The sequence below is a fragment of the Haematobia irritans genome, chromosome 3 (genome assembly GCF_050003625.1).
Source record: "Haematobia irritans isolate KBUSLIRL chromosome 3, ASM5000362v1, whole genome shotgun sequence".
Taxonomy (NCBI): Eukaryota; Metazoa; Arthropoda; class Insecta; order Diptera; family Muscidae; genus Haematobia; species Haematobia irritans.
This window is the reverse complement of record NC_134399.1, coordinates 56,964,390-56,977,764: the sequence shown is the minus strand read 5'-3', so window position 1 is coordinate 56,977,764 and position 13,375 is coordinate 56,964,390. Positions and strand designations below refer to the sequence as shown.

General features: G+C 32.8%; 1 protein-coding gene and 1 long non-coding RNA gene across 4 annotated transcripts in view; both read right to left on the bottom strand.

Moving 5' to 3' along the window:
• The window catches only part of Grip84 (Gamma-tubulin ring protein 84), a 47,063-nt gene extending 33,944 nt beyond the window's left edge, over window positions 1–13,119 (bottom strand). Inside the window, exons 1-4 of one of the 3 annotated variants that reach the window (XM_075299435.1) lie at window positions 12,964–13,119; window positions 12,640–12,792; window positions 12,431–12,572; window positions 11,817–12,350 (exon numbers count right to left, since the gene is read on the bottom strand). In XM_075299435.1, the coding sequence (XP_075155550.1) occupies window positions 11,817–12,350; window positions 12,431–12,572; window positions 12,640–12,792; window positions 12,964–13,031 (897 nt within the window). In that variant the 5' untranslated portion in view covers window positions 13,032–13,119. The other 2 variants (XM_075299436.1, XM_075299437.1) reach the window with 2 other exon arrangements.
• On the bottom strand, window positions 425–1,215 carry LOC142228907 (uncharacterized). The gene is made up of 2 exons (XR_012720281.1): window positions 976–1,215; window positions 425–903 (listed from the first exon to the last, which is right to left on the bottom strand). It is a non-coding gene; the product is annotated as an uncharacterized LOC142228907 (long non-coding RNA).
• Window positions 13,120–13,375: the final 256 nt, after the last annotated feature.

Genomic DNA, 13,375 nt, shown 5'->3' with positions numbered 1-13,375 from the left:
TATAATCGGACATCTCTAGCTCGAGATATGATTTATCAACACACAATTTTTTTTCAATCACGAAAATCGCGGTTTCAATCGTTTTTTTTAATTGAAATGTCTTCAATCACGAAAATGATATCAATCAGCCATTTTGATTGAAAACCAACACGATTTTCAATTAAAAATTTAATTGACTTTTGTCACGGAATGAATTGTGTGATTGAATCAATTAAAAGCGTGATTGATTTTTAACATAAAATTCAATCACAGTTTTAATTGGATCAATTAAAATTTTAATTAATTTCGCGACAAAAATCAATCAACTATTTGATTCATTCAATTAAATAATTAATTGAAATTGGCTATAAATTTCAATCAAAAAATAATATATTGCGCCCCCAAAATCGTATTTAGTTTTATTTGAAATAAAAGAAAATATGTGTTTCTTATAAAACATATTTAATATTTTATTATTTTTTGAATTATGCAATAGACAAATAAATTTGGTTCTTGTCATTTGTGTTTTGTTCTAACATAACTTACACATACAATTACTATCAATAACAACTATAGGGTGAAAAAATAAACTATATAAATCATTATCTTCCTTATCATAATATCCATGTCAGCATGTTCCTTCTAATATGTAGATGCGCCTAGATTTCCAATAAATCAGCAGCCTGTAATCTAAACTAGTTTTTCCGAAAGTAAACAGAATAACGGCCATTTTCATGTAGCTCCGTTATGCTTTAACTGCCAGTTAACAGAAAGTAAATTGCAAATATCTTCTCCTCGGTTAACTTTAACTGAAAATTTTTCGTCAGTTAATTTCCTAACTGGCCTATGGAATATAAAGGCAAGATGACAGCTTCGTCCATAATACGGTTTAGAAGTTGGTTAGTTAACGGAACACTAACGGAGCTTTATGAAAATAAATGGGGGTAATTCGAATTTAATTTTATTCAATTAAAAGTTAATTTTGTTAAACATTACCTGCATCGAATATCAAGTTCAATTCTTAGTTCCAGGTTGAAGATTTATAATCTACTTTTGCAGTTGTACTCGTTTAGCATAAAAAGGTGTATTAAGGTAATTTTAGTAATTTAATTTTAGTAACAATTCATTTCCAAAATTTCCACACATTGAAATCGTCTATTAAAATTTGAACCAATCAAAGACAAAAATAATGGGAACGCAATGTAATATTTGGTATTATATTGATGATACTTTGCAAATTCTGGAAATAGAAAAAAATATAAATGGAAAATACATATTTTTATTATTTTAGGATATTTTTCATATTTTTAAATCCAAAAGAAAGAACTTTTTTACCATTACATAATTCAGCTTATTAGTTTATATATCTGATATACTGCTCTCTACTTGGGTTCAAACTGCAAAAGGCAGCAACTTCGCAACTTCAAGGGGAATCTTCCAACAAACCCATACCGCTCTTGGTTTTAAGAAAACTAGGAGTAAAAAAAAATTATAATTTTTAAAGATCAATACGGTACCCACCTTTTGATTGCAAACATATTCTTATATTCTTATATATTTGATAAAATGATGGAGTTGATGGGATTGATTGGTCAATTTCACGAAATAAAATTGGTCACTAAAAGAAATTAATAAAAAATATATTATTTTAGTCCGTTTAATGTAAACAGGCTTCAATGGAAAACGGTATTTCACATTTCACAATTTCTTACCTTCAATAAACGTAGATTGTTTTCCATTTTTACAATACCACAAAATACAAACACAGGTAATTTCAAATGCGTTCTCTCATATATTTTTTCAAACCTTTACCACGTAGCCATTTGTTATTGGACACTTTATTTATTTCAACCTTTTGCTATGATTTGTCGTTGCGTTCAAAATATTTATGCACACATTTTGAATGTCGCCAATCGCCAATTTTCAATTTACGCGAAAAGCAAAAATCCAACCGTTCGTTACGAGTTACTTCCACAGACTGATCTCTCCATCATACATTGTTGAATAAATACCCATTCTCTTGTTCTCTTATCGCTCTTTCCACTGCTCAAAATTATTCAATTTCAATCACAAAGGTGATTGGATCAATCACATGTGTAATTGGAAACGGAAACATTTTCAATTACGTTTGTAATTGAAAATTATTTCCGAATTGATTAACAAATTTATTGAATCAATTAATATTTTAATTGGAAACGTAACAAATATCAATAATTTTTTTAATTGGTTTTTATTCGGATTTGATTAAATAATTAATTGAATCAACTAACATATTAATTGAATCCGTTTCCAAATTCAATTATGTTAAGTGTTTAATTGAAAAAATTTTGGTGATAATTTTTTGTGTGTAGTGAAAAATGACGAAAAATTAAAAATTACGGTATATCTCAAAAGCAGCTCCACAAAAAAATTTTAACCTTCTTGTTCGAATTCAGCAGATAAAAACACATTAAAAAAGTCACCTCTCAGGAAGTGTACATTTTCAGTGTAAACTAGTGTAATAGTTGTTAAGCTGTGTTATTAGTATTTTTCTGGATCTTATACCTAAATTGGGACGTTTTCGTCCTGAAAAATCCTCAATTTAATTTTAAATTACTTACAAAAACCACCAATAAAGTGTTGACAAATTGTTATGAAAAAATAAAGTAAGAGGATCTACTGTAGAAAATCAGTAATAATATAAAAATTCCAAAAAAATATATGTATGTCATACCAGCTTGCGGACCAGCGTTGCCAGAATTGTTTCACCAAAAACCGCTAGATTTGCCCAAAAAAAATAGCTAAAAAATGCTAAAAAAAAATAGCTAGAAAAAAAGCTAAATTTTTTGGTATCAAAAGTCAAATTTTTGATTGAAATTTAACAAACTTAAAGGCTTTATTTCACTTACAATGGATATTATTTTCATTTTAATTCCACTTCTGTGAGACTGTAACAATATCTAAGGCATATTAGCTCTGTTTGCGTATTCGATACATTTTGATTACTATCACAAATTTTTTACTGGAAGTCCTTCGTTTTGTGGGAGCTACCTTCCCAACACCTCTATTTTATTTACTTGTTATTTTAAAATATTAAATGATCTAAGCATGCTTTGGATTTGGTAAAAAAATGATTTGTAATTTTTTTAAATAAAATTTTAGTTTGGATTTGAAATTGTGAAAAATTCGAAATACATTACTTTTATTTAAATTGTAGAAAATACCTATAGTTTACATTTCCCAGTAAGAACATTTTCCTTTTCTTCATGAGCTATCAAAGTGCTTTAAAAACGTGCTAACGCCAACTTAAATTTCCAAATTCAGACTCGACTTCAAGTAGAAATTATTGTATATATACGTTTTTAAAATAAAGTGTTGAAAAACATCTTCTATTTTTGAACGCTATTTTGGTTTGTGGTTAAGATGCAAAAACTCCTCACATTTAAAGACTATTTCATTAATTCTTCCTTCTTTCATGAAAACATACCCATTTTAAGTTGAATCACTTAATTATAACGACAAAACGACTTTATCGTCTTTTGGACAAGGAAAACAGTTTATATAAAAGAAATTCACAAATGCTATTACAACCAAAATTCGCGTTCGTATTTTAAGGAGACGACAATATTTTTTCAGTGCACAAAGCTATTCACATCTACTATTTTAATTTAGTAATATCGTAATAACTTTAGAATATTATAATAACATAAAAAGGATAAACTAGTCAAATGATAATATTCCCAATAATTTACTGACAGTTTATCTAACAAATTTGTAATAGTAGATTTAAAGTTTACGATAACTTTTATGTATAAAGGGTGATTTGTTAAGAGCTTGATAACTTTTTTAAAAAAAAAACGCATAAAATTTGCAAAATCTCATCGGTTCTTTATTTGAAACGTTAGATTGGTCCATGACATTTACTTTTTGAAGATAATTTCATTTAAATGTTGACCGCGGCTGCGTCTTAGGTGGTCCATTCGGAAAGTCCAATTTTGGGCAACTTTTTCGAGCATTTCGGCCGGAATAGCCCGAATTTCTTCGGAAATGTTGTCTTCCAAAGCTGGAATAGTTGCTGGCTTATTTCTGTAGACTTTAGACTTGACGTAGCCCCACAAAAAATAGTCTAAAGGCGTCAAATCGCATGATCTTGGTGGCCAACTTACCGGTCCATTTCTTGAGATGAATTGTTCTCCGAAGTTTTCCCTCAAAATGGCCATAGAATCGCGAGCTGTGTGGCATGTAGCGCCATCTTGTTGAAACCACATGTCAACCAAGTTCAGTTCTTCCATTTTTGGCAACAAAAAGTTTGTTAGCATCGAACGATAGCGATCGCCATTCACCGTAACGTTGCGTCCAACAGCATCTTTGAAAAAATACGGTCCAATGATTCCACCAGCGTACAAACCACACCAAACAGTGCATTTTTCGGGATGCATGGGCAGTTCTTGAACGGCTTCTGGTTGCTCTTCACTCCAAATGCGGCAATTTTGCTTATTTACGTAGCCATTCAACCAGAAATGAACCGAACCCTGATTTTGGTAATAAAATTCAATGATGAAATGAACCGAACACTGATTTTGGTAATAAAATTCAATGATTTGCAAGCGTTGCTCGTTAGTAAGTCTATTCATGATGAAATGTCAAAGCATACTGAGCATCTTTCTCTTTGACACCATGTCTGAAATCCCACGTGATCTGTCAAATACTAATGCATGAAAATCCTAACCTCAAAAGAATCACCCTTTATAATGAAAAAACTTTACAACAAGGTGTATTTGCTACAAAAATGCTCGCATAATGGCTGGACTCATTATTAATGTTTCAACTGAGCTTTGAAATATGTGGAAACCCTTATACTTGCAGCAAAGCTTAGATAAAAACGCCGATTTATCCATATTTCAATAGAAACATGTCGAAAATAAAAAAAGCCAAAAATAGCTAAAAAGGTCATGAAAAAAAGCCAGAAAAAAAGGTAAAAGCTAAATGCATTTTTCCCCGCTAAACGTCTTCAAAAAAAGCCAAATCTAGCGGGAAAAAAGCTAAATTGGCAACGCTGTTGCGGACTGATATAAGATCAAGATTTCGAGAAATAAAACCAAGAGGGATGTGATCAGAGAATGAAGCCGACCCATTTTTGCCGGCGGCGGCTGACACTTATTTTTTGCCTCCGGCGGCGGCGGCTTGATGGCTAAGCCGATATAAATTCGTCTATTCGGCGGCGGACAATTATCCATTATAAAATCGATTTGAAATAATCCGAATGGTAATGAGATTAGTTGTACAACCAAACTTACAATCAAATTTTCATTTCATTTACATTTTCTGAGCTAAATGGTTGCAAAGCTAAAGGGTGATTCTTTTGAGGTTAGGATTTTCATGCATTAGTATTCGACAGATCACGTGGGATTTCAGACATGGTGTCAAAGAGAAAGATGCTCAGTATGCTTTGACATTTCATCATGAATAGACTTACTAACGAGCCACAACGTCGAATTTTCAGTGAATGGGCCCTAGAAAAGTTGGCAGAAAATCCGCTTTTTTATCGACAAATTTTGTTCAGCGATGAGGCTCATTTCTGGTTGAATGGCTACGTAAATAAGCAAAATTGCCGCATTTGGAGTGAAGAGCAACCAGAAGCCGTTCAAGAACTGCCCATGCATCCCGAAAAATGCACTGTTTGGTGTGGTTTGTACGCTGGTGGAATCATTGGACCGTATTTTTTCAAAGATGCTGTTGGACGCAACGTTACGGTGAATGGCGATCGCTATCGTTCGATGCTAACAAACTTTTTGTTGCCAAAAATGGAAGAACTGAACTTGGTTGACATGTGGTTTCAACAAGATGGCGCTACATGCCACACAGCTCGCGATTCTATGGCCATTTTGAGGGAAAACTTCGGAGAACAATTCATCTCAAGAAATGGACCGGTAAGTTGGCCACCAAGATCATGCGATTTGACGCCTTTAGACTATTTTTTGTGGGGCTACGTCAAGTCTAAAGTCTACAGAAATAAGCCAGCAACTATTCCAGCTTTGGAAGACAACATTTCCGAAGAAATTCGGGCTATTCCGGCCGAAATGCTCGAAAAAGTTGCCCAAAATTGGACTTTCCGAATGGACCACCTAAGACGCAGCCGCGGTCAACATTTAAATGAAATTATCTTCAAAAAGTAAATGTCATGGACCAATCTAACGTTTCAAATAAAGAACCGATGAGATTTTGCAAATTTTATGCGTTTTTTTTAAAAAAAAAGTTATCAAGCTCTTAACAAATCACCCTTTATTATAGAAACATGATACTGATGGTTTTTGGGTTGAAAGTTAAACATTTTAACAAAAAATACAACAATTATTAATAAATTTTTCTGATTTAAATCAATATTTTTGATTACTTGGCGGCTAATTATGAGTCGAGATGAGTCGATATATTTGGCGGCGGCTTCGGCTGGAAGAAACTGGTTGGCGGCGGCTAAAATCGGCGGCTTCATTCTCTGGATGTGATCTCTAAATGCTCGAGAAATGAAAATGGGAGTTCGATTACCATGTATTCATTTATCAATGAACGTTTACTTCTAATTACTCAGATAATAAAATTGGGTGGTAGATCAATGTGAATGTGAACCATCTTCATCATTTCATTGGTTTGGATACATTGTCCAAATCTATGAGGAACACTGAGGAAGAGACAAAATTTAGGCTCGAGTCCTCACGAAACTATCTTCCGTTTCTACATGAATTTGGTATCAACATTTTGTTCACTATTTGGAGATTTATGATGTTTCGTTGTTTAGAGTACTGCGTATAAATAAAATCGAGTTCACTTTAACCAGGTGCCCACTATAGCGGGCGCTCACTATATTCAGAAACTACTGTATATTGATTCTAATATCTCAGTTTTCCTGATTAAGAGCGAATTAATTTCGCAAAAGATATGTTATTTTGGTGTTGCGCTACTTTTTACCTCATTGTATGTTCACCCAAATTATAGTGTCATTCCAAAGTTATTGTTAATTTATAAGGCGGTGTGCGTCTAGAGTGAACTGAGAGTGAGTCGGCTAGCTGGGAAAACGGAAAGATAATACATGTAATGTAACCCTTTATTATAGATAGGACACAAATAGCCGTGGTCTGTCGTGGGAGGTTTCTTTTCCGGATGGTACGTTCACAATAATTTGACTCACCTACCAAACGTATAACAATTATTATTTCCGACTATTTTTTTGAGTATTAATACATCTTATAAACCAATCAAATTTTCATAAGAAAGGGACGTAAGATGCCGAAAATTGCGAAATGTGTACTACATTGGACGAAATTTGATTTTAATTCGGATTCAACTACAACAAAAATTGCACACTTTGTTTTATTTTTTATCTAAGAAAATATACATTTCCTAAGAATGTTGATGGTACAGAACATCGCCCATATCTATATTGCCTTATCTTTCAAAGGCATTTGAAAGAATTATACACATTCAGACCTCTGAGCACATACAAAACCATAACTAAATATATAGCAAACAATCGGGCTTCAGGCCAAAACACAGTTTCGCCACAGCGTTGGTTGATGTTGCGGATGATATCTGTTGTTCAATAGATGATGGACTTGTCAGCTGTCTCACGTTATTGGACCACTCTAAAGCGTTCGACTGTGTGAGCCACGAGATACTGTGTACGAAACTGAAATACTTCTTTAATTTTTCAACAGCTGCTATCTCACTAATTTCATCCTATTTGCGGCAACGAACACAGGCTGTGGAAATTAATGGTACAATATCCAGACCTTTAACTGTTACTAATGGTGTACCCCAAGGATCGATATTGGGCCCTCTCCTTTTTTGCCTTTATATAAATGATCTTCCGAGCTGTCTAAAGTTTTCAAAAATTCATATATATGCTGATGATGTGCAAATCTACTTGAGTTGTAAAAAATCTGAGTTAACAGATGGAATCGACAAATTAAATTTGGATCTACTGAACATACATGAATGGGCTACAGAAAACAGTCTACATATTAATCCAAATAAATCAAAACTATTAATCATGAGCAATCGTACACACGTCGTTTCGTCTGATCTACCTGTTAAAGTTGGTAATGAAACCATAAGTCAAAGAATCTGGGAATCATTTTTAATTCCTCATTAACTTGGGAAGATCATGTTTGCACCACTGCTGGGAAAATTTTTGGTATGCTCCGTACTCTTTATCAAACACAATATTTCACACCAATGCACATCCGCATACTGCTTGCAAAAACGTATTTAATGCCAATAATCCTTTATGGCAGTGAACTGTTTGGCAGTGCTGATGCTTTTAGTAAACGTCGCCTTGAAACAGCATACAATGCAATCGTTAGATATGTGTACGGCATTAGCGTAGCTAGACAATTTTCCTAGGGGGGGGCTATAGCCCCCCTAGCTAAAACTTTATAGACTGAACTTATAGGTTCAACTAAAGTTTTATTTCATAAAATTGAATAAAAAATAGACATCAAAATAACTCGACAATAAAAGTATCCTACGGGACATTGGTGCAAATTGCCACTGACGGACCTATCACAGAACTGGTACCTGTGCTCCAGTTAGTTGCAATTTTCACATTTAGTGAAATAAAATTATGAGAATAACCTTTTGTTCGACATATTTCAAAAGTTTTTTTTTCATTTCGGGTTCGATTAGGAGCCCAAATTGAAAGAGATTTCTAAGAGTTTGTCCGAGACTGGTTCCTGAGGACCTGTTTATGGTCCTGCTAAATTGTCCCAGGACGTGTCCTTTGGGATGAGTCCAAGACGCGTCCTAAAATGTAAGTTTACTCCGTCAATGACAAACCCATATTAAAGTGGGAGTTGTTCTAAAGGCACAACATTAAAAACACTTCCAAAAATGTCTTCACAAAGAAGTTAACTATTTTAACTACACAGTAAGTTTTTGACTTCATTTTTTTATATTTTAATGCGTAATTTTTTGTTTTCTTTTTTCAATAGTTTAAAAAAAGAGTAAGAATAAATAAAATGGAACAAATTCTTCAAATTTTGCCACAAAAATGCTAAATCCATTATAGAAAAATCGATAATATTTGAAAAAAAAAAACGTTTCAAACAAGCGTTAGAATGCATTAAAAATCATAAAAAAAGTATAAAAATTATTTATTTGGGAAAATATCACAAAATTTTTAATTCACATTCAAAACACTGAATTTGGATCACACCTTAAGAAGTGATGCAAATTCATTGCAACGGTTGTTGAAACGGTGGACATTCGTTCTATGACAAGTTCATATTACATACATCGCTTCTCCGCCAATTTTGTACCACTTCCAGACCCAAAAAGAACGTTTTCACTTCTTTTTTTGGCGACGCTTTTTTGCAGCATTATTAAGATATTCATTTATGAAAAATAGTTTTATTACACTAGCCAACAGTCGTTTTGTGAATTGGTTCTAGCATACTTTTTCCCATTGATTTTGACCTACTAAACACGAAAATGAGTTTTAAAAAATTTTCTGTCGATTGGTTTTCGAGATACAAATTTTTGAACTTTTTTTTAATTTTTGGAGGTACACTTACAATTTTGAGCATATCCTTCGTCTTCTTTGACCTATTTGATCCTACTTCTAGTCAAATTAAAGAAAATTGAGCCGTCTACAACTCATTCTCAGAAAATTTTCAAATCGGGTTAGTAGTTTGGATGTTGGCGGCTTAAAAAGGTTAAAAAACGGCGTTTTTTTAGTAAAAATGTGGCAGAAAAAACCATATAAAAATTCATATAAAATTTAAAACACGATGCTAATAGCAATTTTTTTACGTATAGCTGAGATTTTTACAAAGAAAATAAGCCCTTACTTAACAAAATCTAGCAACAAATAGCGGACTTATATTTTTTTGGTAAAATACCGAAAAGACCAAATCAACGCATCAACGCTGTTTTCCACATGGCATAAAATGTACAGTTATATCTTTGTTTTTACTCATTTTTTTTTGGCGTTGATTTGGTCTTTTCGGTCTTTTATCAAAAAAATTATATTTCGCTATTTGTTGTTAGATTTTGTTAAGGGCTTATTTTCTTTGTAAAAATTTCAGCTATACGTAAAAAACCAAAATTGCTGTTAGCATCGTGTTTTATATTTTATATGAATTTTTATATGGTTTTTTCTGCCACATTTTTAATAAAAAACGCCGTATTTTAACCTTTTTAAGCCGATTTGAACCTACTTACCCGATTTGAAAATTTTCTGAGAATGAGTTGTAGACGGCTCAATTTTCTTTAATTTGAGTAGAAGTAGGATCAAATAGGTCAAAGAAGACGAAAGATATGCTCAAAATTGTAAGTGTACCTCCAAAAATTAAAAAAAAAGTTCAAAAATTTGTATCTCGAAAACCAATCGACAGAAAATTTTTTAAAACTCATTTTCGTGTTTAGTAGGTCAAAATCAATGGGAAAAAGTATGCTAGAAACATATAACAGAGAAAATTTTGTTATTTGTGACCTAGTGTTATCAATTACTATTTTTTATTCAACTAGATCATAAGTTCAACCACAGCTTTATTTCATAAATATCAGACTTCTACCACAACCCAAGTAATTCGATTGTGCATGAAAGTCTTTAGCGGAATTTTGTGCGTTGTACAAGTATATACTTGTTTAATTTTTATAAAAATGTAAAATCGTAAATAGGTTTTCAAATTCTGGGGGGGGGGGGGCTAAAATTTTTCTGGGGGGTCTAAGCCCCCTCCCCAGAGGCCTTCCTACGCTTATGGTGTACGGTATCAAACGCTTTGATTGTTGTGCTGCTTACACTAAATGTCTTTATGGTGTAGAATTTGCGCAACTATTAAACATCAGAATGTTAATTTTGCTGCAAAAGATTATCTATACCAAAGAACCAAAATATCTTTATGATAAATTACGCTTTGGGAGATCCACCAGAAGAATTTTAATTAGTCCACAACAACATCAGCTACTAGTATCTGAATGGCACTTCTTATTCAACGCCGTTCGCCTATGGAACTCTTTACCTGCATCGATCCAATTTATTGGCAATGCTAATACATTCAAGAATGCCTTATATGGACATTTTTCTGCCTAACACTAATACTAACCTATACACACTATTTTCATTATACTATCTGTCGCTTTTGCTGCATGTTTGTTTCATTTTTTTTGTTTTTCATGATTATGATAAAATTAAATATTTCTATATTTGCTGTGATTTGTAATTATAATTGTTGATTTGTAATTGTAACTTTAAATGATTCGAAATTGTAAATCGTACCAACATTAATCACATACTGTAATTTAAAAGATTTTGTATATCTTGTAGAATGCGAGTGAATAAAGTAAATAAATAATAAATAAATAATACATTCTAAAACAGATAAAAAATTCGTGATAATAAAGGATTTATACGAAACATAAATGACATCACATGTTTTACAATCTTTATAGACGAGCAAATAATGTGCATTGCTTGCAGCTTAATTCCAAATAATGACGTATAATTCGAAATGATTATATACACAAGAGATGCATGTGAAACAAAAGCAATCAATAGAAACAAATATGTATGGATTCTAAATATGCGGATAAGTTTTTAGTTTCCTGACAAATATCTTTTATAAAATAATATTGAAGATGATTTGCGAAATAATGATTATCATTAGTATATTTGCATATATATTATTAAAAACATCGTATTCTGAAAAGTGATATATTACTAAATTAATTGAGATAAATGTACTGAGAGCCCTTACAATAAATATTTATCAAAAAATCTATTTTGTTTATTTTTATATGTAGTATTATATGATACAAAATAAAGAAGAAAAAACAGGTCGAATATTTTTATTAAATATACTCACATAGTAATCATGGATGAGGTTATTTAAAGCTTCACTGAAAGCCTGTAGAACTTGACTGCAATTGGAGAAAGTTGCTTTTTGTATGAATTGTTGGATGCAGGTGTAATGTGATGCCAGTGGTAAAATTTCCTGAGCAATATCCCTCAAAGACGTATGGATTTGATCGGATATTTTGAATTTCATTGATAGTGACTGAGATCCCTCACGATATGAATCCATTTCCGGCGTTATATAGGACCCCCGCATACCGGTCAAGCAATAGATTAGATCATACAACAACAAATTTTCTTGACTGGCTATGGGAATTGCAGCAATATTGTTTTGTTGAAACTGCATATTGTCGATGTTATGAAACTCCCATAATGAGCCTGAACGTAAATTGCTCTTTGAGGGCGGAAATAGTGTGGGGCCAAACGTAGGCAAATTTGTTGTTAAAGCTGGTGCACATAACAGCCCGGTACTTATGGCGGAATTGTTATTTTGAGCTGCTCGACTTAAACCACCAGTCGCAGCTTGCACTACTCTTTCCTTGATCTGTAAAACAAATTAGGTGAGAAATTCGAGAATATAATGCTTTTGAAAGGTTATGTTACGAATTCGTTTGTGAACAATACCTCAGAAACTCGATCCGGTGTGCTACCATCAAACATTGTTTTCGTTACCGCAGTTGTGGAATCTCGCCTGCGTGTGACATGCATAATGTTGGTATCTGAATAAAAATTCAGGAACTTCATTAAACAGTAGAAAGGGTCTTTCCTGTAATATATGGAAACAACCAAAGAATAAGGTTTCAACGAAACTTTCATTTTCCATATGATCATACTTTTCCAACGATTTAGCAGCTTCTAACAAATTTTCTGTCTGATTAGGTTGATGTTTTGATATAACTTCCAATATTTTGAGCAACTTTCGATTGTTACGCTTTTCCTTTGTAATGCGAAACTCTCTTAGCACATCATCTGCACTGAACGTAGCGCTGTTGAAAAACAATTCCAAAACAAGAGATGAATTTTATTTTTAGACTTTTGAACCGTCGTAATTTTAACGCGGGGTTTTTAATCCAAATCTACCACACCTAAACCTAATCAATTCTAATTGCAAATTTTAGGAGTGCCATATGTTCCTTATATCAGAACCAACAACTTACTTCGAATGATGTATTAACTTCTTAAGCGTTTCCCTCATCGGGTCCTTTGTTGTTGTCCCGTCATTCATTTTTCCAGGCTGTATATTTTGTTTGTTTTTAACAGTTTAAAAATTTTTCCAAAAGCAACAACAAAATTTGCACAAATGTTTATGTTCACCAGAGTTGCCGATGTCTCTATTCTATAAAATATGTACGAAGCGTCTAAACAGGTCCATATCTACGCAACGCATGTATGCGCCTTGCAGATTATAAGTTTATCCGGAGGACAGTGGTCGTGTCGAATATATCCCATATATTGGCCACATTATAAGTTAAGTCCGAAGGAATAATCGATACTGCTGTATGTTTATGGGATCGATAACAAATTCACCGATTATTTAGTCACCAACGAATTGTCGTATCGATTGGACAC